At 53.3% G+C, this 22,479-nt stretch overlaps 2 protein-coding genes across 2 annotated transcripts in view; both read left to right on the top strand.

Moving 5' to 3' along the window:
- The window catches only part of TGME49_285140 (hypothetical protein), a gene marked incomplete at its 5' end in the record, with an annotated part of 19,224 nt that extends 8,603 nt beyond the window's left edge, over positions 1-10,621 (top strand). Inside the window, 3 exons of the mRNA XM_018781938.1 lie at positions 73-6,193; positions 6,678-8,038; positions 8,534-10,621. Of these exons, the coding sequence (XP_018637715.1) occupies positions 73-6,193; positions 6,678-8,038; positions 8,534-10,328 (9,277 nt within the window). The 3' untranslated portion in view covers positions 10,329-10,621. The remainder of the gene's footprint in view (positions 1-72; positions 6,194-6,677; positions 8,039-8,533) is intronic.
- A 4,230-nt stretch (positions 10,622-14,851) lies between these two features.
- On the top strand, positions 14,852-22,328 carry TGME49_284780 (hypothetical protein; the record flags this gene model as incomplete). Its single annotated transcript, XM_018781937.1, has 7 exons — positions 14,852-16,005; positions 16,365-18,028; positions 18,297-18,680; positions 19,073-19,649; positions 20,079-20,650; positions 20,856-21,025; positions 21,440-22,328. The coding sequence occupies 7 exons, from the start codon at positions 14,852-14,854 to the stop codon at positions 21,719-21,721; spliced, it is 4,803 nt and encodes a 1,600-aa protein (XP_018637716.1). The 3' UTR covers positions 21,722-22,328.
- Between the last annotated feature and the right edge of the window lie 151 nt (positions 22,329-22,479).

Raw genomic sequence — 22,479 nt, forward strand, 5'->3', positions numbered from 1 at the left:
ATGCCAAAACGCGCCAGATGTGTGCGCGACTGTGGAGAGAGCAGAGGGGTCTGGGGGTCCGGAATCTGGTAGGAAGGAGGCAGTTGTGTTTGGGCCGATGACAGAGGCTGAGGCGCAGGCGACGCGGTTGCCCGACGCTCCTGTCGAGACTTCCTTGGAGTCGCAACAGAGGACCGGAGATGCCCAAAACGCGCCAGATGTGTGCGAGACTGTTGGGAGAGCAGAGGGGTCTGGGGGTGCGAAATCTGGTGGGGAGGAGGCAGTTGTGTTTGGGCCGATGACAGAGGCTGAGGCGCAGGCGACGCGGTTGCCCGACGCTCCTGTCGAGACTTCCGTGGAGTCGCAGCAGGAGACCAGAGATGCCCGAAAGGCGCCAGATGTGTGCGAGACTATGGAGAAAGCACAGGGGTCTGGAGGTGCGGAATCTGGTAGGGAGGAGGCAGTTGTGTTTGGGCCGATGACAGAGGCTGAGGCGCAGGCGACGCGGTTGCCCGACGCTCCGGTGGAGACTTCCTTGGAGTCGCAGCAGGAGACCAGAGATGCCCGAAAGGCGCCAGATGTGTGCGAGCCTATGGACACAGCAGAGGGGTCTGAGGGTGCGGAATCTGGTAGGGAGGAGGCAGTTGTGTTTGGGCCGATGACAGAGGCTGAGGCGCAGGCGACGCGGTTGCCCGACGCTCCTGTCGAGACTTCCTTGGAGTCGCAACAGAGGACCGGAGATGCCCAAAACGCGCCAGATGTGTGCGAGACTGTGGAGAGAGCAGAGGGGCCTGGGGGTGCGGAATCTGGTGGGGAGGAGGCAGTTGTGTTTGGACCGATGACAGAGGCTGAGGCGCAGGCGACGCGGTTGCCCGACGCTCCTGTCGAGACTTCCTTGGAGTCGCAACATAGGACCGGAGATGCCCAAAACGCGCCAGATGTGTGCGCGACTGTGGAGAGAGCAGAGGGGTCTGGGGGTCCGGAATCTGGTAGGAAGGAGGCAGTTGTGTTTGGGCCGATGACAGAGGCTGAGGCGCAGGCGACGCGGTTGCCCGACGCTCGTGTCGAGACGTCCGCGGAGCCGAGACAGGCGGCCAGAGATGCCCAAATGGCGCCAAGCGTTGGCGATAGTGTAGGGACAGCTGAGCAGTCTGAGGGTGCGGAATCTGGTGGGGAGGAGGCAGTTGTTTTTGGACCGATGACAGAGGCTGAGGCGCAGGCGAGGGGGCTCCCCGACGCTCCTGTCGAGACTTCCTTGGAGTCGCAACAGAGGACCGGAGATGCCCAAAACGCGCCAGATGTGTGCGAGACTGTTTGGAGAGCAGAGGGGTCTGGGGGTGCGGAATCTGGTAGGAAGGAGGCAGTTGTGTTTCGGCCGATGACAGAGGCTGAGGCGCAGGCGACGCGGTTGCCCGACGCTCCTGTCGAGACGTCCGCGGAGCCGAGACAGGCGGCCAGAGATGCCCAAATGGCGCCAAGCGTTGGCGATAGTGTAGGGACAGCTGAGCAGTCTGAGGGTGCGGAATCTGGTGGGGAGGAGGCAGTTGTTTTTGGACCGATGACAGAGGCTGAGGCGCAGGCGAGGGGGCTCCCCGACGCTGCTGTCCAGACGTCCGTGGAGCGAAAGCCGGTTTCGCGAGAATTGAAGGACCAGCGTTTGTTGCGCCATATTGAGGCGTCAGGTGAAAGGGGTAGGGGTCCTGAAAAGGCTGGTGTGTCGGTTTGGAGGGCGAGGAATGTGATGGAGGAATGCGGTCCCGACCGAAATGCGGTGGAGGGGCGGTCTTGTTCACAGAGTGATCTGTTTGAGTTGCATGACGGTGCAGTATGCCACATTCAGACTGAGATGGGTGAGGGCGGTTTGAAGGGTTCCGAGTCCAAAGATCTGCGTCAGTTGCCGTTGGGTTGGATCGGGAGTAGTGTCTCGGGTGTGGTTGCCGGGGTGAGTACTGGTACTTTTGCTGTCCCTGTGGCACCATGCCCTACTGAAGGTGGTGAACCGAATGAGCCGACAAGGGAAGTTTACACGCATAGGTCCGTTACAGGGTGCTTTGCAAGGACAGAAAAACAAGAACATTCAGGGCCAATGTCTGCCGACGCGGCTGAAGAATTAAGGATGACTCGCGACGCTTTATCTGTTTTCTCATCCCCTCCATCGTCCCCACGATCTGTGCAGTTGCTGAATCATGCCCGGTCGCATCCTGAAGTCCCGCGACTCGACTTGTATTGGCTGAAAAAAGGAGGCCGAAGACGCCCAATTAAGACCCGCAGTGACCTAGAGTTATGTACGCCAACACAAGTGACGGGGCAAGCGCTCCCGCGGATTGCCACGGTAGACGCTATCCCAGTCATTCAAGCGTGTGACGGTCCTGAGGCAATTAAGGCAGGTATCATTGCTTCTCTGTTTGAAGATGATTTGTCCGAGTTCGAATCCCTGCCTAAGCAGAGCGAAGTTTCTGTCTCTTCAGTTTCCGACGCAGTGACACCTGCGGTTCTGTGCCACGATGCGTCGTCACCTGCCTCTTCCTTCAAGCCACGCAACATTGTACAGGCTTCTCGACCTCAGCATCACCAGAGCTTGCGCAGCTCAGCAGGGTCCGCACAGACAGCAGCGGCGCGTTCCCGTCTCCATACCCAAGGTGTGGCAGCAGAATCAAAGACGGAAAGCTCGGGTAACCCTTTTGCGATCGCAATGCAGAATGTGGAGCAGAATGGTGGAGGACATGCGCCCAGCTCCCTCGATCGTGCTCACCGTGTCGAGACAGCAACTTCCTCTCAGCAAGCTGCTGCATCGGTCCTGCGAAAGCGTGCCTCTGACAGGTCCGAATCGGATCCTGCCGTGTTCGATGGTGTTTCAAGTCAGTATGGAATGGGTCTTGAATCCCTCAAAAAAACCGGAACAGTAGTAGAGGCTGCAAATCCATGTTCCAGTGCAGGGTATGAAAGGTTCTCGAGTACGCTGTCTTCTACTAACATGCCGATAAGTGCTTCTTCCCGTTCGCAGTCACAATCGGCGCTGGTGGATGGTTTGAGGCGGTCGTCCTGGAACCTGAGCGACGATGTGCACGCTGCTAAAGCGGCTACAACAGAACGAGGCAGTGCAAGAACTCGAGGGACGCAGCAGTTGGTCGGGGAGAAGGACAAGAAGGCAAGCGTCTCACTTCCCGTACAAGAAAAAGCGGACCAAGGAATCGTTACTCTCGGAATGCCTAGAGAGGCCAAAGGCCGCTTTCCGGTCCCGACGTCCACAGCTGAAGCCCCAGGGGATTCTTTGTGTGTTGACGACGCCGGTGGTACCTCAGCGTTATTTGCAAACCATAAGGAAGCAATTCTATCGAAAAAGAAGACGCAAACAGAACAACCTAAAGAGGCGGAACATTGGGGAGGCGGGGACACGAAACTCAAGAAGGCGTCTAAAGACGAGCGGAGGACCCCTTTTATTTCCCGAAGTGAGGCAATGTTCGGCACTTTGTCCGGTGGCCCAGTCTCAATGTCCTGTCGTTGCAAGGACGACAGCGAAGGTGTACCTGGGCGACGCCTAGCTAAGGCCTGTGAAACCAAGGCCGGAGCTGTTGGCAACACCTTTAATTCTGGCGAAGCACGGGAAACGGTGGACATGGCCCAGACTAGCGCGAACCAAGGCACAGGTGAAGTGCCACAAGCAAGGCCTGCCGTAGAACATCCTCTGGTAACGAGGGAAAATCAAATAAATGAGGCGTCCGATGGCGCGGATTTTTTCGGTGAAAAAGCGTTAGGACAAGAACGTGCAGCCCCCGCTCAGGAACCAAAGGATGGTGATCGAAGCAGGGTCTCCTTGCAACAACCTGAGATCGAAGGGTCGTCAAAGAGCAAGCAGATTCGGAGGCAGAGTGTTTCTGGCATTTCACATCCACCGGCCCTGGCAGTGGCATCTTCCCAACGTGAAAAGCTTGGCAGAATCTCTCGGACGCCAAAAGGGAAGACAGGTCACCTCGAAAAACAATCGGTCCAGAGAACTGCCTTACTTTCAGAACCTGCTGAAGGGGCCAGAGTTCTTATGGCTGAGAATCGTCGACAAAAAATAACACCTGGAGTGTGTCTACAAGCCGCGCAAGCTAATGCTCGAGTAGACTCTGCGATTCAACGTTTCAAACAGGGAGTCCCTGCGAGAGAGAAAGGGGTTCAGCTGACGTCAGTGGATGCGGCATCTGACAGAAAACCTTTGATCGACGAAACCACATCGTCACAAGACATAGAGGTTAGCAAACGACCCAGAATCCCAAAGAGCCTGTCAGTGGCTCGACCAGCTGATAAAGCAAGAAGCAAGCCAGCAGCGAGCTCCACGAGTGTCACAACGGTGGAGAGCTCCAAGATCAGGAACGAGTCCTCGACGCGGCCGTCGGCACCTGCTCCCAAACTGTCTGATGTCGCAGGACGAGAGACGCCTGTTGAATGCATGAACGTGAGCGAGAGACAAAGCCGCCTGACCCTCCCGAAGGCGGGTGTAGGTGAGGACGTGTCGGCTGTGCGTGCAAGAGTAGCGCGCAGTTCAGCGTCTATTTTCGGTTTTCGTAGAAATGCACAGGAGCATCTGGACGGTGGTCGCGAAGTGTCCGTCCAAAGAGGCCGGGGGACAGAACCTAGGCAGTTAGGAAAGAAAGCGTTTATTTCCTGGGCGGCGCATCGGGAAAACTTGCAGCCGACGGGAATGAAGAATCCATCTAAGCCGTTGCAACCGAAGTACCCTGTAGCCGCCTCTGATATTTTAATTTCACGCACCAGGCAACACGTCAGCGAGGACTCAGTTTCAATCGACAGCGAAGGTCAGGAGCATCGTGCCGCCGCTCAAAGAGAAGCTGTGCCGCAGACTGTCCACCCGGTATCCAGGTCGCTGCAGGTGTTCCGGATTCCTACGATTAGAACCCAGCGTTTTGGAGTTCGTGGCTCGGTCCACAATCCCTCAGTCGCAGAGTCCAAAGCGAGTGATTCACAAGAACAGCGAAGTGTTTCCTCATCCGCATCACCTCCCGTTGCTGAGCCATCGACTCAGAACATTGAGCGCAGGCAGGCGTCAGAACGAGTGAATAACCCGGATACGCAATGCGTCAAAGGACGGAGTGCCGAGAGAAAAGAAACTGGCCGATGTCTATCTGCACACGCCAGAGCGTCGATGCAACCGGCGAAGGCCCTGAAGGTGGACAGTAGATACACGATTGCAAAAGTTGGCTCTGCACATGCTAAACGGAAGCTGGAGAACACTGCGGTGCGAGGTCTATCAAGTGCATGCGACGTCGCCAGCGCCGTAAGCGAAAGGAATCAGACACGGGCCACGAAGCACAAAGGAGAAGCGTCCAAGGCCGTTGCATCGACGGCGAAAGCTGACTGCGTAGCTACTACACGGCACTTGTTTGACAGGGGATCGGTACCAGAGTTTTCTGCCGGTCCGGTGGGTCCCAGAACTGCTGTCAAAAGCCATGTTTCGGGCGCGAAGTCGCATACAGAACCAACTGAAATTAGCGCAAAGCTCAGTTTAAACGCAGTGAGACCCAGTCAATCGAAGGATATGGCAAATGTCAGGGAGAATGTATCCACCTCGCCAAGGTCAACGACCCAGGAAGTGTCAGGCTGTCAAGCGAAGAATACACGGTTCGCCGTTTCAAAGCGAGTGGCTCCTACATCGATGCGCAGCGAAGCTGCTCAATTCACAGGGCCTTCGTCCCACGCTCATGAAGTGCCACAAGCGAAAACAAGTCGGACAACGCCTCCGTTAGAAGCCCTGAAAAAGCACCACGCGTTTCTACCGCGTAGCTCTCCGGGTACGAAACTGGCGAATGGTCCGTTAACTGGAGGCAGTGCGGCGACAAAAAAAACTGATACCGATGCGCAAGAGCACGGAGGAGCTGTATTGAAGAAACCTGTTCGAAGCGGAATTCCACATATCTGTCCCCCCATATCCAGGCAGCGGCTGACTACGTCCGGAAACGATCCCACAGAGGAAAATGTCGGTGGAGAGGCAAACACTTCAGCAGGGCAGCGTCCGGCAGCACGCACAGCCTATGGTGTGACGAAAGCTTCTAGTGTATATGGTCGTGCAAAGACCGTGAAACGCTTAGAAAAGTCCCCCTTAGAACTCGAAACTTCAGATGAGAAACCCATCCTACCTGAGGCCGCGAAGGCGTTGATGCAACCAAGGCAGTGCCGTCTCGTTCCACTTCCGAAGACACAAGAAGAGAAGGTGAGGCTTGTGCGTGTTTGACTCTACTTCTCGTGCCCGGTGGAGGGCAGTCGCCGTTTGATGTCAGTGCAATTGGACGCGACATATCATCTCAGCTTGTGGGTCAGAGGAGGGAAGAAACCACTGGTCACTTCACGTCGATACGTTTGACACACTGGAATGAAATGGCTAAAGCATTCGGCAAGTCATCATGATCCATCGTGAAAAAACGCACCGAACTCGCGCAGAAAATTTATCGTTGCTGTCAGATGATACATTTGCTGCATACAATATGTCGTGGCGTTTGGAAGAAGGGATAAGTGGACTTGATGGCGATCAGTGTGGTCTTCCAAGGTCCCGCTTGCGCGCCAATAAATCCTGCACGGTCTTCAGGAGGTTACTCTTTCGGCAGAAAGCTGCAAAACCGTGAGTGTGGCGACACGACAACACTTCCGATTGAACAGTGAATTCTAGTGGTTCGTGGCGATGTGTGTTCTGGCTTTAGGCAGTTCGTCTGCAGGCATGGTGGCGGGCAGAGCAGGTTCGCACGTGTCTCCGTGCGACTAGTTGTATACGAGAGGCAAAACATCCGTTCTTTCTCTCTGGTAGAACGGTTTTCCCAGAAAGAGAGTCGAGGGGTCTTGATGGGGGTCGACCATATCCGGTAGAAGTCTCTTCCTCGGATGCTCCAAAATCATTTGCTGCTAGTCGCCTGAAAAACTCCCCGGTTGCCGAGGCTGCCACAAAAATTCACCCGGGCTTTTCTGTAGAGGATGATGCGGTTGGAAAGAAAGGCACGAGTTCTTCGGGTAGGTCGTGTCTGCTGGCGGCGTCGTTGAAATGGGATGATGATCCCTGGAGCGCATGCAGCGCGGACACCGAAGCGGCCATATCGAGTTCGGCTGTGGTTGCAGCAATTTTTTCAGGAGCCCGGCGCTCATCGTCAACTTCGTGGAAGTCGCCACTGCACAGCGGAGACAACACAGGAATCAAACGCGTGAGCAACGCCGCTCGTTCCGAAAGAGATGATTCAGAAAGCACTGGGAATGGAGAGGATCACACAAAGAAGGGGGAGCCTCGAGTCCGTGGTCTACCCATGTCCAAATTGGATAAAGGGACTTCTGGTATGCATGCAGTGGGAAGCTCTGTAATAAATGGACGCGAAAGCCAGCCCTCGTCAAGAACGCGGAAACAAACAAGCTTCGGAAAGATGGACAGCAGCCCTGAAAGTCTCTTTTCCAGGAGGACAGAGTTGCCGACGGCACTGGTGGAGAAAGAGGTGCTAGTGACGCACGCGTTGCCTTTAGATCCGGGTACGGGGCTACGTGTGACGGAGAATGAAACATGGTCAGCAGCGGGACGGTGGATATCATCAGGGCATAGTAAAGAAGACGAGGGCCAGGTTGGCAGACGTCTCAGAACTGAAGTAACATCGAACAAGGGCACGCGTCAGAAATGTGAAGCAAGAGAGGTACGGCCTAGTGGTAACAACCAGGGAAGCAACGGAACCGAACACACGTTTGGTTTTCGTATGCAACGTCGAGACAAGAGATCTATCGAAGACGCACACCATAGGGAGATCAAACACTGGCACGAAGTGGGAAAATTCGAAGGACCACTCGAGATGACACAGCAAAGGCGGACCGAACATGGTACCGGCACGGGCAACGGGGTACGAAATCAAAATGAAATGAGAGGCCACATGTACAATGCAGCAGATGGCGAATTGCGAGGAACAGAACAATCCACGCTAGAACAAGCAGTCTGCAGGCCAACGGCACTTGCCAGGGAAAATACGTTGGAAGCCCCGAGCACACAGTGTGAGACAGCGGCAAAGCCGCTAGAGGAGACAGAACGTGGGAGACGGCAAGAGGAGGAGGAGGGTATGCGGAGAGAGGAAGAGGAGAGGAGACGCCGAGAGGCAGAGGCGAAGCGGCGAGAGGAGACAGAACGGAGTAGAAGGGAAGCGGAGGAGGAGGACGAGGGTGTGAGGAGAGAGGAAGAGGAGAGGAGACGGCGAGAGGCAGAGGCGAAGCGGCGAGAGGAGACAGAACGGAGGAGAAGGGAAGAGGAGGTAGAGGAGAGTGTGAGGAGAGAGGAAGAGGAGAGGAGACGGCGAGAGGCAGAGGCGAAGCCGCTAGAGGAGACAGAACGTGGGAGACGGGAAGAGGAGGAGGAGGGTATGACGAGAGAGGAAGAGGAGAGGAGACGGCGAGAGGCAGAGGTGAAGCGGCGAGAGGAGACAGAACGGAGTAGAAGGGAAGCGGAGGAGGAGGACGAGGGTGTGAGGAGAGAGGAAGAGGAGAGGAGACTGCGAGAGGCAGAGGCGAAGCGGCGAGAGGAGACAGGACGGAGTAGAAGGGAAGCGGAGGAGGAGGAGGAAGTGTGTGTGAGGAGAGAGGGAGAGGAGAGGAGACGGCGAGAGGCAGAGGTGAAGCGGCGAGAGGAGACAGAACGGAGTAGAAGGGAAGCGGAGGAGGAAGAGGGTGTTAGGAGAGAGGAAGAGGAGACGAGACGGCGAGAGGCAGAGGTGAAGCGGCGAGAGGAGACAGAACGGAGTAGAAGGGAAGAGGAGGTAGAGGAGAGTGTGAGGAGAGAGGAAGAGGAGAGGAGACGGCGAGAGGCAGAGGCGAAGCCGCTAGAGGAGACAGAACGTGGGAGACGGGAAGAGGAGGAGGAGGGTATGACGAGAGAGGAAGAGGAGAGGAGACGGCGAGAGGCAGAGGTGAAGCGGCGAGAGGAGACAGAACGGAGTAGAAGGGAAGCGGAGGAGGAGGACGAGGGTGTGAGGAGAGAGGAAGAGGAGAGGAGACTGCGAGAGGCAGAGGCGAAGCGGCGAGAGGAGACAGAACGGAGTAGAAGGGAAGAGGAGGTAGAGGAGAGTGTGAGGAGAGAGGAAGAGGAGAGGAGACGGCGAGAGGCAGAGGCGAAGCCGCTAGAGGAGACAGAACGTGGGAGACGGGAAGAGGAGGAGGAGGGTATGACGAGAGAGGAAGAGGAGAGGAGACGGCGAGAGGCAGAGGTGAAGCGGCGAGAGGAGACAGAACGTAGTAGAAGGGAAGCGGAGCAGGAGGAGGAAGTGTGTGTGAGGAGAGAGGGAGAGGAGAGGAGACGGCGAGAGGCAGAGGCGAAGCGGCGAGAGGAGACAGAACGGAGTAGAAGGGAAGCGGAGGAGGAAGTGTGTGTTAGGAGAGAGGAAGAGGAGACGAGACGGCGAGAGGCAGAGGCGAAGTGGGGGGATAAAGATGAACCGAAGAACACAGTGGAACTGAACGGTCAAGGTGGACACGCGAAGAATCAAAAGTTCAGGCAGGCGTTACATGAAAAGGAAGCAATAAAGGATATACGGCAGATGAAAGGGAGTTCTGCGGGTGGCGACGTCGAGGAGGTACTAGAGGGACATGTCAGTCCCAGACCAGATCTGGCAAGGACGAAAAAAATTGAGAACGGTACCCCAAACCCGGATGCCCTACGAGCACCGTCAGATAGATCAGACCCACCCCGGATATCTTTTTTCCTTTCCTCTTCTGCATACTCCCCCGTGACCGTCAGCAGCAATAGCAGCCGAGTACTAGCAGGTAGTTCAGATGAAGAAGAAAATCTTCTCTCTCAGATTATTTGCAACAAGAAGGCAGAGTTGGAGGTTGCTGCGCCTCTGCCTCTACTTGCCGCGACAACAGAGGAACTTCCAGCTTCCACTTCAGCTATCAATGATTCGTCAGTAGGTGTCGGCGACATGGCCGTATCAGCGGAACAACTGTCCTTCGTAGATGGCCAGCGCCGGTATCACCGGCGTAAGGCTCTGACAGGAAAACATCGGGCAGAGAGCGGCAGAGCAAGGACGTCGCCGATAGATATGTTTGAGATACAAGAACGCCAACGTGTGGATGTAATGGTGTTGCCTCCCACGCGGGAAGACTCGGACGTTGCTATGCCGGATACAAGACAAATGGACTCAAGTTCCCATGTAATCGAACGTCACATGTATCCGGTTTTGCCAGAGACGAAGAAATTTGGACGAATGCGACGTGTCCCTGTTGCGCACAATACCACAGTCCTTGGAGGTCGGGCGACTAGAACGGATAGCAGTTCTGGAGGTTTGGGTTTCTTTGGTCGGTTGCTACGAGATAGCGATACTAAGCGGTTCGATTCATAAGGGGATGAACTACGAGACGGATAGACAAGATGTTGCCAAAATCGTTATTTCTGTTGTTCCGGGTTGTGCCTGAAGCGGATGCTTCCACACCCACACAAATCCTTTACGTCCGGTAAAAACGCTGCAGCAGTTCACGAACAGCACGTGACCCGTCAAATATGGCACATGACAGTGATGACGTCTGTGACGCTCAGTGAACAGTGACGTCTCTTGATTTACTTGCGAGTGTCGCAAGTGTATGATTGGCAATTCCGGATGGACCTGAACTCAGAGGGGTTTCCAAATGTCAAATACAGAATAGACGTAGAACTTCGAGTGCTGTGGGTAAGGGAGTGTAGCAAGGTCGCCGTTGATAGTATTCGAAATCGGGAGCTACCTACAGCTATGTACCGGTTTTATTCGTTTTGAACACTGGGAGACACCATTGAGCTGAAAGACAGTCATCTCCGGTCTGTCGAGTTTTCCTTACCCTCACAGCAAGTCCAACTATTATCGTCACACCCTTCGTCCGGAGGGGCAAGCCATCCAGTGAGAGAGAGACCAAGCTTCTGTTGTTAGGGAGCGGTCTTCGTAGAGCTCGCTTCATGGTAAATGCTAGTTTGTTTCGAGTATTTGTGGTTGCTATACTGACACTACTACACGGAAAACCTGTCTTGCCGAAACTTTGTTTTCTGCTTATCTTTCTCTTGGCAGTGCAGTACTTTCATCGTCGGACACTACTCAGTCTGCCCATTTCCAACAAAGCACGTTACACCAGCAGAAATGCCGAAGGTGGTGGGGCGCCCTCTAAGTGTCTCTTTGTTGGATGCGTAACACAGTTGCACGCCGAACACCCGTAGAGAACGAGCGCAACCTGTCGACCGGTGTGGCTACGTTTTTAAATCAGCAAAACGTTGTTTTGGGCGATCGTTTTGCTCTAGGTGTCTCAGGCGGTTCTGACATCGATCGGCACCGTTTCTACGACGAAGCTCGTTCGTATCGTGTAGCCATGAAAGACAAGACAGAGTGCCTCTCTGGATAAATAATACCCGTCGACAACAGAGAACGTGCGCAGATACAAATGCCCGTCCACTTTACATAACTTCACCAGATTCTGAATGGATTGACCATCAGTCTTGCAAGCACTGTCATCGATGAACCGCACGTTCGTGAGTATGTTGTAACCATTGCCACACAGCATCTATGCTTACGTACCTTTATTGCTCAAAACATGTGCAGCCCATCAGATCAGATATCATTTTGCGGCACCACCCTTCGTCCCAGCACTTCCTCTGTTCGCTGCTCCGTGTCTCAAAGAAACATGCTCCTTTATTAATCGTTTGCAACGGGAGTGTTGACGATTCTTCGTATCTGACGTGACAAGTACATGCCTCCCTCGCAACTGTAGTGATTACTGGTGGTTCCATGTTGCCTCAATGGATCTTAGTCACCACGAAGGCAACGTAAGCTTCTTTGTTCGCCTGCTTCGTGTTGCGCACCATGCTGCGAGACACGAAGCAGGTGCCCGTGGAGAGTTGATATATATCGGTAACCACGTTGCGAACAGAATGCCGTACACAGCACGAAGATCACTATTACTGTATCAGTATGCAGATGTTACAAGGCTGTCTTGCGGCAGCATTTGACGACGTATCGACCCTTAAAGTCTGGACCCAGATGCTACGGCATGCCCCCATTCAACATAATTGCTGTCATGGGCCCCTACGAGTGCGAGGCACTGCAAATATATCTTGCATGTTTTCAGTCAAATGTGGTTCAGCATCAACTCGCAAAATTCGGTAGCGGTCGCAAGCTCCATGTAGATTTTTGAGGGGGGGACTAAAAATGTTGTCTAGCTACTAAAGTGGGGACAGAAATCCAGCCAGACAATGGACAGAAGGCATCAGCGGAAATGGAAGGGAACGATTTGGCATTACTGTGACCGTCGTACGCTTCCCTGGAACTGTCCAGTCAAATTAGAGCTCAGCCCCTTTCGTATTGGATGTTACACGGAAGATAAAAGTTTTGCACTGCCGGAAATCGCACTTCCGTGTCATACACATTTCCCGCATTTCTGCTAGATATTCGGGCTTGGGCGCGTGCAAGACTTTTCAACTATCCTGATGTATGCAGTGTAACACGACTTGGGCAACCACTGGTCACGAATCCGTGCGGAAGTCCAAATTGTGTGACACAGTGCACGGTGCTAATGCCAAGGGCTCAACTTGTATTCTACAGTACACCCACTGAATTGCTGTGCGGGACACAACGGATCCTGAAAACACCTACAAGGCGGATATGAGTACCAGTTTAACGCAGCTGCGAGGTCCTCCCATTCTTGGACATGGTCACTTCACTGGTTTGAGGCGGCATCATCTTAATTCTGTTTAGCATCGCTTACCGCCACCAATAACACTCAAAAAAACCTAATGGGTCGTATAGGACGGATCGGCAACCTTTTACACAGCGGATGTTTCAACTGTCAGTCAAACATTCACCCTGACCGAGGCGGCAGGGTACCAGTCACGTGCATCCTTGAACTTTTGGGTGGCGTTTGTTGAGAATGCAGCCACCTTTGTTTTCCTTGTTCAAGTCACCTGCTAACAGCAACTTGCAGCGAGACACCACGGAAAACAAGATCGCGATGTTGAACGCACTTTCAACATTTAGGGTGCCATTACCACGAGCGATAGCCGGAGCTACTGCCCTACATCTGACGAACTCGGAGCAGTGCTGGTGTCAAGTGGGTAATTACCTACGCCCCTTCCTTTCTCTGGTAGGGCTTTGGTATTTCACCCGTGACTGGAAAATGGGGCTCAGAAGAGCATCGATCGCATCTGTCTTGAAATCTTTTTTTGTCACTGCTTAGTTTCACTGAATCACTACGCTCTCCTTCTGGTAGTGCCCTGGGCTTCGTCATCAACAAGGTCCCGACGGCGCTTTTCAGCTACCCGCTCGCAAAGATGGGATCGACGTTATCGGCCAGCCTCCCAAATCAGCGTCCCGCTGTTTTCTCTCATGGGCTTCGATGCCGGATCGACTACAGGGTAACTCTAGAACTCAGATGTGGCTCAATTTCTTTCTCGAACCGTCCCGTTATGCCGACTGGAGCGATCCCTCAAGCGGTACCAAGTGGTTGTAAACAGGACATGCTAAAAAGGCTTGTCGCAAATACGGCTGACAGGTGCGGGTTCTAATACGAACGAATTCCCAGCGCGTGCCATGACGCCACCCCAGGTGGGTGGGACTCCGGAAGTTGTCCATCCTCGCCGGCTGTGTGCGCGCCGACGAATTCCACTCACCTCTAAGCGCTGTAGTTGTTGCTTAATCTTTGTTTTGTGAGGAACGTACAAAATGTTTGTGCGACCTCAGAAGAAGGGAAGCCGGCTGGAACTTCTTTCGATGCATCTCTACCACGCGCCGTCGCGCTTGGTTCTGCGTGCTGAGCTACTTGCCGGCAGCTCGCTCAGCGTCTAGGCTCTTGTAGTGTACTCCACCATATTTCCGTGTGTTGGATGACTTTTACTTTTCAGTAAACCACTCGTCAGAGAAAACGCAAAACGCACCGTCTGATGGTTGTAAGGTTGAGTACCTCAAGTCCCAGCGGCCACAGTGTGTATGCGCGTCTTGTCGTGTCACTGTTCATTCTAAGGCCACCTTTTTTCCGCAGGGGGGGAGGAAGCTGTGTCGCTCACATGTGGCACAGGTATACTTTCTTCTTTAATCTGGTATAAACGATTCGTGACATGTTTGAAGGGTTCCTCACAAACAACGGCATCGGTTAGTTCAGCGAGTGACACTTTCTCCCGCGCTTCAACAGGGCTGTAGGCGACAAACCTCGTCATGGGTCTCTGTGCAATCTTCGAACTGTATCGCCATGTCCTTCTCTGTATTGCGTGCCTGTTTTGGAACGAAATTTAACGTCTTCGCTGAAGACGAGTTAGCCTGCTGCATCGGCCGATTGAAATCGCGGTTTTTTGCCAGACAGCCCAGGGCGACGTGTTGTCTCTCGGCATGACTGCGCCCATCGCCAGTTCTGCGCGAAGAGGCTTTCATTGAAGACCATTCTGCCTGAAGGGCCCTGCCACCAATGATATGCGCAGCTCGAGATTTCGTGTTTCTACATTTTGACAGCGTACTTGCTGGACATGTCAAGCTGTTTATCGGGCTGTTAGCGGGTTCATACCGGCGGAGGACCTAACTGTCGACGTTACCTTTAGACGATGCGCTACGGTCCATGTGTCGCTGTAATTGCGACAGCATCAACTGCCATGCCTCAGCGGCGTCGTTTTTATTCAAAACAACTGCCCGTTTACAGTCCGCGCCCGGATAGTTTGCCTATCTACACCAAGACTTCGTTGTTTCTCGCCGTTGTTTCAGTAGTTCGCGGCTGCTGTGCTATCTTCTTGGACTGCTTCAGCGCGCGGACCTTTTTGGTTCTTCCTTGCGGTCTGTGTGTTTCCTTGACCCTGGGTATCTGGTGACCTGACGTAGCCGCTGGTTTCTTTTACTTGGCATTGTAGTGAGAACACACGGTCGCCACTATGAAGCTTCTAAGGTTCCTCTGGCCGTACGGGGTGTCGTACCGTCGGCCAGAGGGACAAGAGGCAGAATGGACAACAGCTACGATTTTTCCAGCACAGTCGTCTGTCGCTGCCAATGTCGCGCGACGGTTCGAAAAGGGCATTCGTCTGGCGTTGGGAGGTGCGTTGGTGTACGTTCTCTCGATGATCGATATTCCCTCGCTTGACTACTCTTTTCGGTATGTTGCTCCATTCGTCTACTGGGTGGTCGCCTCCCTCACGCCACCGTTCTGGAGTACTGTGCCACTCCTGCTTTTCGCTGGCTTGTTTTGTATCGTCTGCGTTTGCGGGTGTGTGAGCGCACTGGTGGCCTTGATGACCCTCGGCGACCCGCACGGAAAGATTGCAACAGTCCTTATATTTGCTCTGTTTGTGCTGTGGGCCCTTGGATTAAATGTGGGGAAGTACAAGGAGATGACCGTCATAGGTTCCTACATTTTCATGTATGTGATGCCGCTCGCAACGCTCATTGCACTGCCATATGGTGTGGGAGGAGTTACGATTCCCATTTCCGCGGAGATCATCGCGAAAATGAAGGCTTTGCTAGAACAGGCAGCGGGAACGCCGGAGGCGTTGGAAGCGATCATTAAGGTTTTGGCTGGTTACTTGGGAGAAGACCCCGCGAGTGTACAGTCATTCATAGACAAGTTTTTTTCAGATCCGCGATTTGTTAACCTGATTATCCTGAAAATCAACGCCCAGACACACGCAAACGTGCCACTGTTTCCATTCAACGGAAAAATCGATCCCGTGGTCGTCCTGCAAAAGCTTGTAAAACTCTTTTTTTCGCTTTTCTCTGGAGACGAGCTCATCGATCTCCACTTCCCACTCAAAGACGTCAATGAACTAGATCCAGCGTATAACTGGCTCAATGGTGCTCCGTGCAGTGTGTACGGGACACTTAATTCGGGTATCTACGTCACTGTCGAGACGGGCCTTTGGTTAATCAATGTTCTCTGGACTGCCGACGGCCGAGTGGGCTTTCTGCGTAATCTCATTGCATTTGCTGCTCTTGGCTACGCCATTTGGATCCTCGTGATGCTCATACCTCCCATTCATCGGCAGCGCGACGTCGTCCGGAGAGATATGGCAAACTGCACTATCAATATCAACCGGTGAGAATCAAGTAAAGCACATCCGAGCGGAGTAGGACCTTAGAAGCAGGTCCGGCTCCATCAATTTAGGGGGTCATGCTGAGCTGCCTCCATGGAAGAGCGACGCATTCACGCGTGTGCCTTGGTAAATTGTGGATGGAAGAACAGGATAGACGTTGTGTGCTGGATCGCCATGAAAAGACCCCGATATTGTTTTGACGGCATGTGCGAGGCTTAATGTGACCGCGTTTCCGATCATGTTGTTTTTCGGTTTGTTAAGCCGTGTCAAATCTTTTTTGACAAACCATGCGACAGGAAATCGTCTACATAATTCGTACCTCATTGGTTTTGTGCAACTTCTCTCGTGCTGCTCCGTACAGATGCCTCCGAGCGACGCGAGAGGTACTTCACTGTTTAGAGGGTCCCCGAGGTCCAGTGGGGCAAGATGGAGGACGAAATGACTCGCGCTGTGCATTGAGTCCATCTGGACGGAGCAACGATCCCACCAGGCATCGTCCTGCTTGTCCGCCTGCCGGATCACCAACAGGCGCGGGTGGCGCCAGCAGCAATTCCCACACGGTCAATACGCCTTACCGTGGCTCGAGCCATCAAGAGGACAACTCAAGGGGAGGGTGTAAGAGTCTGGGAGTCTCGCATGGAACAGGGCTAGGTTCAAGCCCGTCGTACATAAAGGCAATCTCTTTCTCCTCAGCAAAATTTGTAGAGGCAGTCGTGCCGTTGAAGCAGTCCATTATTAAACTGACTGAGGATCAAAAGCGTGTGTTCATGTCGGCGATGGAGCCTTATATGCTTAGTGTAGGTCCAAGAGTTTTCGTGATGAAGGAGGTGAACGAGGTTCGGGAGCGGCTTCTTCAGTGCGCCACTTACGTGCAACAGCTTTGCAAAGTGCTGTTTGACGTTGTACGGACGAGCGTAGTTAGTAGTGAGTTCTCCATCTGGACACCGACAGTGTACAAAATTGAAGCGATCATCGCGAAGGCCGAGGAGCTTTACCAGACTTGTGGAGAGCTCATCATGATGCAGCCTGCAACAATCAACCGCGAAGGACAGCGTGAGATTGTGGATGAGAAGCTTGCACATCTGAAAGAGCTCGAGGCGCAACTTGCCAGTCTGCATCAGGAAATTAGTACTCTCGCGAACGAAGCAACTGACAAAGTTTTCTACGAGTTCGGCGGTCCTCCTCGGTCTACTGAAGACGATCAGTTGTCCAGTCGACGTCGTTCTCCCTCGGCCTCCCCAGCCTCCAATGTTGACACACCATCGCCAACTAGCCCAGTAGGCCCGAAGAAGATCCAAGACATGGAAGCAGCCCGTCCAGCGCAGCCGACGACTCAATCAGAAGGCGAGTTCGGCTCATCGCCGCCGAGTCTTCTCGAAGCGGGTATCCCAGCCCCCCAAGAAAGTCCTGAGGTTGTTGGGCATCTCGAGTCATTTGGATCGCCGTCAAGGCAACATGATCCAACTGAGGGGGTTGCTGGTGCTGTGGGTCCGGTAGATGGAGCACCGCCAAAACGTGGAAATTCGGAGAGGTTTGAGGGCAGGCAGGGTACTGATGGAGTTGCGGACGCAAGGACGCGGCGATTTCACACTCACGTGGGTCACAAATGCGTCTCGAAGTATTCGACATCTTTTGCTTCCTTAGACCAGAAGGAGGCGCGAAACGTCAGCAGGACGATGGACCACATGCCGTTATCGATGGCACTTATTGCCAAGTACCATGCGGCCTATAAGGAGCCGGTAGCTCTGGCGAGGGCTGTCCAAGCGTTACACGAGGCTCAACGACGTAAATCGTGGAAAAATGTTCTCTTGAACATCGCATTCCCCTTGCTCCCGATGGTGGTTCACGCGGCAAGGCTTACTATTACACCTCTTCAACAATTTATGTTCTGGCGCAAGACGTGGCGTGGTCGAGATGCTTGGTGGCGAGATCCAGAATTCTGGCACCTCGTCAAGTTCTTCATTCCCATGATCACCCTTTTTTCACTCGCTGTCTTCAACAAAGATGTGCTGCAATATACTTGGGGTGAGTTGATCCAACCGCTGCCCATTGAAGATAGTTCGAGTAAGGCAGGCAGTAACAAACAGTGTATCCTGGGATATGGAAAAATGGTGGAGACCGTGCCACCCTGCGTCTGAGCGCTGCGGACCAGAAGTGGAAGCGAAGTGACACTATGTTTTCACGTTGCAACGGTGTTTCAATGTGCGGAAACGTGCTGGCGCTCAGGAGTTCTTGCCCTAAGCCCATAACCGCCATCACAGCGTTTTTTTCATGTTGTGTGACACTTGTGCAGGGCAACAGCTCACAGATGATCCGATGATTCTGGATTACTGCCTCCAAGGGATCACGACGCGCACAGTGCCGTGGATCATGCTCGGGTTCCTCACTTGCCTCCAAACGACGTACAACGGGACGGTTTTCCGCGGCATGAATCGTAGTGTCGGTATTATTGCAGGATCGGGAGCCGCGTGGGTTGTGATGTACGTCTGCGGCGACAGCGTGGCGAAAATTGTTTGCTTCAGCGTTGCCATGCTCTTCGTCGTCGTCTTTACCACAACTGACACACAGAATCCAAACTACGGCTTCCACTCTGTTTGGGGCTACGCAGGCATGGTCTTCACGTACACGCACGCTCTTATTGTTGGACTTTCCTTCGAGTCCCTCGGAGGTCTCACGGGTGAGTTGGTTTTTGTCACGGCGCAACGCTAGGGGCACGCATATACTGTAGCGATGACCACTCGTTAATTATGCTCGATGATGCGTATACCGCTGCCGTACCTGGTGGTAGGGCGTTTCTACTAGGGGAAACATGGTGTGATGCCGTAGCAGAGCCCAAACACAATGTAAATGATTTAATAGAGATTGGCAGCGCCTGGCTATATGGACCGGGACACTCCGGTCCTAAACCGGATACCTCTCTGAGGCAGCATTGACCCGAGGGAGATGGACAGAGATGATCGTGTTTCAAGGGAGCTAGATGGGGTCGTCCACCCATGACATGCATGACCACCCGACGAGTTCTTTTCTTGTCACTTGTTCGAAAACGGGGTTGTGTGTGGATACGTTCAGGATCTCGAGATTACCTCGTTGTGACCAGAATATTCTCCAATCTCATCGGCATATTGCTGGCTATCGTTGTAGCTCATCTGCCACCAGTCTGCAGTGGAAATAACTCTGCGGCGGAGCGGTACGGCGATTCTCTGAAGTGCTGCGCGAAGGCCATAGAGAAGACAGTCCAATATTTCTTGGAGGCATCTGAACCCGTCAACGACCCGGTGCTGCAAAAAGTGTCGAACTTCCAATTCAATACACAAGTCCCTCGCCCTGCTACCAACTCTCCAGAATCCTTCGCCACAACAGACACTTTGCACCAAGCCTCGCGCCTCGATGCATTTTCCCCTGCAGTCGCTCACGCAGACGCTGCGGGCGCGGTGACCGTTGCTGCTGCGGCCCAGAACGCCGTGCATGGGACTGTTCCGGTGGAGATAAATGAGTCTTCCGCATTAACCTCGGCTGCTGCTGACAAAGCAGGAAGCCAGGCAAAGGCGGCTAGCCCGTGCGGAAATAGCAAAGGCACAGATGGCGTTCCACTGTGCGGGGGCTTTGAGGGCGGCGCAAACGGTGCCACAATGCCGAGTGTGAGAGAGTAAGTCTATGCGTGGCGCATAGCGGTTTTTCAACAGCTGGCAGAATCCATGGGAAACACGTGGCGGTTTGGGGCACACCGTTACGGATGTTTTCTCCTGTACGCTGAAGCTGAGAGTGTTTACTGCATGTGGGCAGCTCCGACGGTTGTAAGTCTAGTGCATTTTACGTATACTGCTTCAGAAAATGTCGCCGTCACGTCAAATTAACTTGTCGAGAATCGAGTCTCATTATATGAGACAGTAACTTTTTCATATTGCTGAAACGAGAAGTTTTTTCTCGAAAAATGGCAATACTTTCTTGTCCCCCGTGTCTACGTACATTCAACTTGATGCCCAGTATGCACGACCATGCCGTCCGGTAGTCAAGCGTTTAGAGTCAAGATGGATCTGACGTTCCAGCATTTTTTCTCGGTGTATGATGACTGCAGCATGGCAGAAGACTCTCTGCAGGAGGCTCTGAGGCTTGTTCGAGGACCGGCGGCAGACTACCTCGAAGCAGGACAACGCTTTTACAAGGAGGGCTGCAGCAAGCTAGTGTACTTTCCGTGGCATACGAATCCCGTGCTTGAGGAAGTTTATCTGGCTGTGGGGAGTATGAGGAACCGTGTCGAAGACATGTGCGAATTGCTCAAGGACTTCATGACCGAAGGCTATGGCCTGGACGATCGAATGTTCGCGTTCTCTGAACCGGCGGTCATTGACAAGGAAGAAGAGAACTTGTCGGGAAAACAGGCGCGTCCTGGCAGTTCTCTAGGGGATGTCGCAGAAGCTCCAACTCAACAGTGCAAAGAAAGTCCAGAAGCAGGGGGTGAACGTGCCAGCGGAGCCGAAGCCGGTGAGAGAGCTGCAGACGGTACTGCGTCACCACCGGAGATTGTCGTTCACGCCGCTGCCAGCTCGAAGATAGAGCGAGGCTTTGGAGACAAGCGGAAAGGCAGTCTGTATGTGCTCAAAGAAGGCAATGCAACGGCAATCACCGAGCTCTTCAAAACACATTCAGGTAAGGGAGGTAGGCCGGGGGTATTTCCTCCAAAGGGTAGACCGTGGATGAGGAGTGAGAAACTCTAAATCTGTGTCTGGTTTGTTAGGTCGTTGTGATATGTTTTGTTTTCCGAATCTGCGATCGGTACGTGGTAGACCGTGGCACGCATGTTGTCTCTGTAGCGAACACAGCTGTGTGTTCTGTGGTTGTACACTGTCTTTAGGCGCCCAGCTTCGACGTGAAATGGCAGTTGCTGTGCGGGCGTTGACCGAATTGACGGATGCGGTGACGATGGAGTTGAGGCTTCTTGTCCCAACAACTGTCGATAGGTTCATGACGGGTATCTCCTTCTCAAGAAAGAAGACCCAGGTTGATCCAGAACTTCCAGATGCGGTAGGTTACTTCGTCAGTGCAGAGAATCGATGTTGGAAACGCTCGGGGGGATCCTACCGGGCGGGTGCGAGTCCTCGGCTGCTGTTCGTTATTCCAGTGAAGACACAAGACTCACTACCGTACTGTTGCCTTGCGAATTCAGCGTAAGACGGGGCTCGTCCGTGATTAATAGGAAAGAAGGTTCTTTCAAGCTGGAAGTTGACAAGTCAATGGCACGAACAGTGGAGGGCGATCAAATTTCCCATGTGAAGTGTGCTGCGTGTGAATCGGCCGGGCTTTGCATGATGAGTCAGCAGCACGAAGTTTCCAGGCTTTCTAGAAAATAATGCAATCAAAACGCCTTTTTTCATCTCGGTAGCTGGAGAGGAACGCTGTTAAGATGCTGATTTTTGTCTTTTGCGTGCACGTTTGCAGGTCCATGAAAGGTGCCGCGACCACGCAGAAACCGCTTTCAGTCACTTATTGCTGACGTTGTCCAGCTGTCTGGTGGAACACCGGTTGCTCTTCGAAGATAGTATTGCTCGAAGGCGCGCGGCGGCTTTCACCGTGATGGCGATCATATATTACCTGGACATGCAGAAGCGGTCTCTTGATATTATTCGCGAGTCTCTGGTTGCTCGTCGCGGAAACAATCCCCAGGATAGCTGGTGTCCGTGGTGTTGCAGACCAGGCGTGGAGACACTCGGTATTGACTAAGGGGTGTTTTCTGTCCGGTGCAGACAATTTGGTGACATAGTCTTTTCTGGTGTGTGCTAGGGACAGTATTTGCCCCGGAATTTTATCTGCACGAACAATTTGATCTGAGAATTATGGTGTCGAGGGTCGTGAATGCGGTATCTTGTGTTCGGTCTCCTTAACAGTGTCACTTCACTGCGTGTTCTGTCGTTCCTAGAAAACTTGTCCCAGCGGATCCTCAAGACAGGGCCTTTGACTATTCACTCAGGATAATGTCCCATATTCGTGTGGATCAGAATGCGTGCTACAAATGTACACGTCTTCCGGGTTATGCTCCACATCGTAGTTTTCTGTCGGGATTTTTTTTCCATGCACCTTCGGCCGCATGGAGCGACATTTTCAAGAGAGTCTGTTTTAGAATGCCCCGAAACATATCGCATGCTTGCGGTTTCTGCACCCGGTGCACACTTCTGCTGTCAACAAGAGAATAGTCTGTCACGGCATTTGAACGCGATGACGTGCGTTTGAAGCAAACGTTTTTTTGGAAGGGGATAAGAGAGAATCATCTACACTTAATGCGGTCCTGACAGCTCGCTGCTCAATGGCATTCGTGTCGTTGTTGTCCGTGGAATGTGCAGCAATCATCGTAAATGTCGATGCGTGCAACTGTTACCGTTTCCATGAAGGTACTTTGACTCCGCAGCAACTGCACCGGCTGGGCTGGTGTTCGGTCCTTAAAAGAGGACGAGGCAGCAGCAGCCGTTCCCGAGTTTGCGTGT

Source organism: Toxoplasma gondii, chromosome V, assembly GCF_000006565.2.
Source record: "Toxoplasma gondii ME49 chromosome V, whole genome shotgun sequence".
Taxonomy (NCBI): domain Eukaryota; phylum Apicomplexa; class Conoidasida; order Eucoccidiorida; family Sarcocystidae; genus Toxoplasma; species Toxoplasma gondii.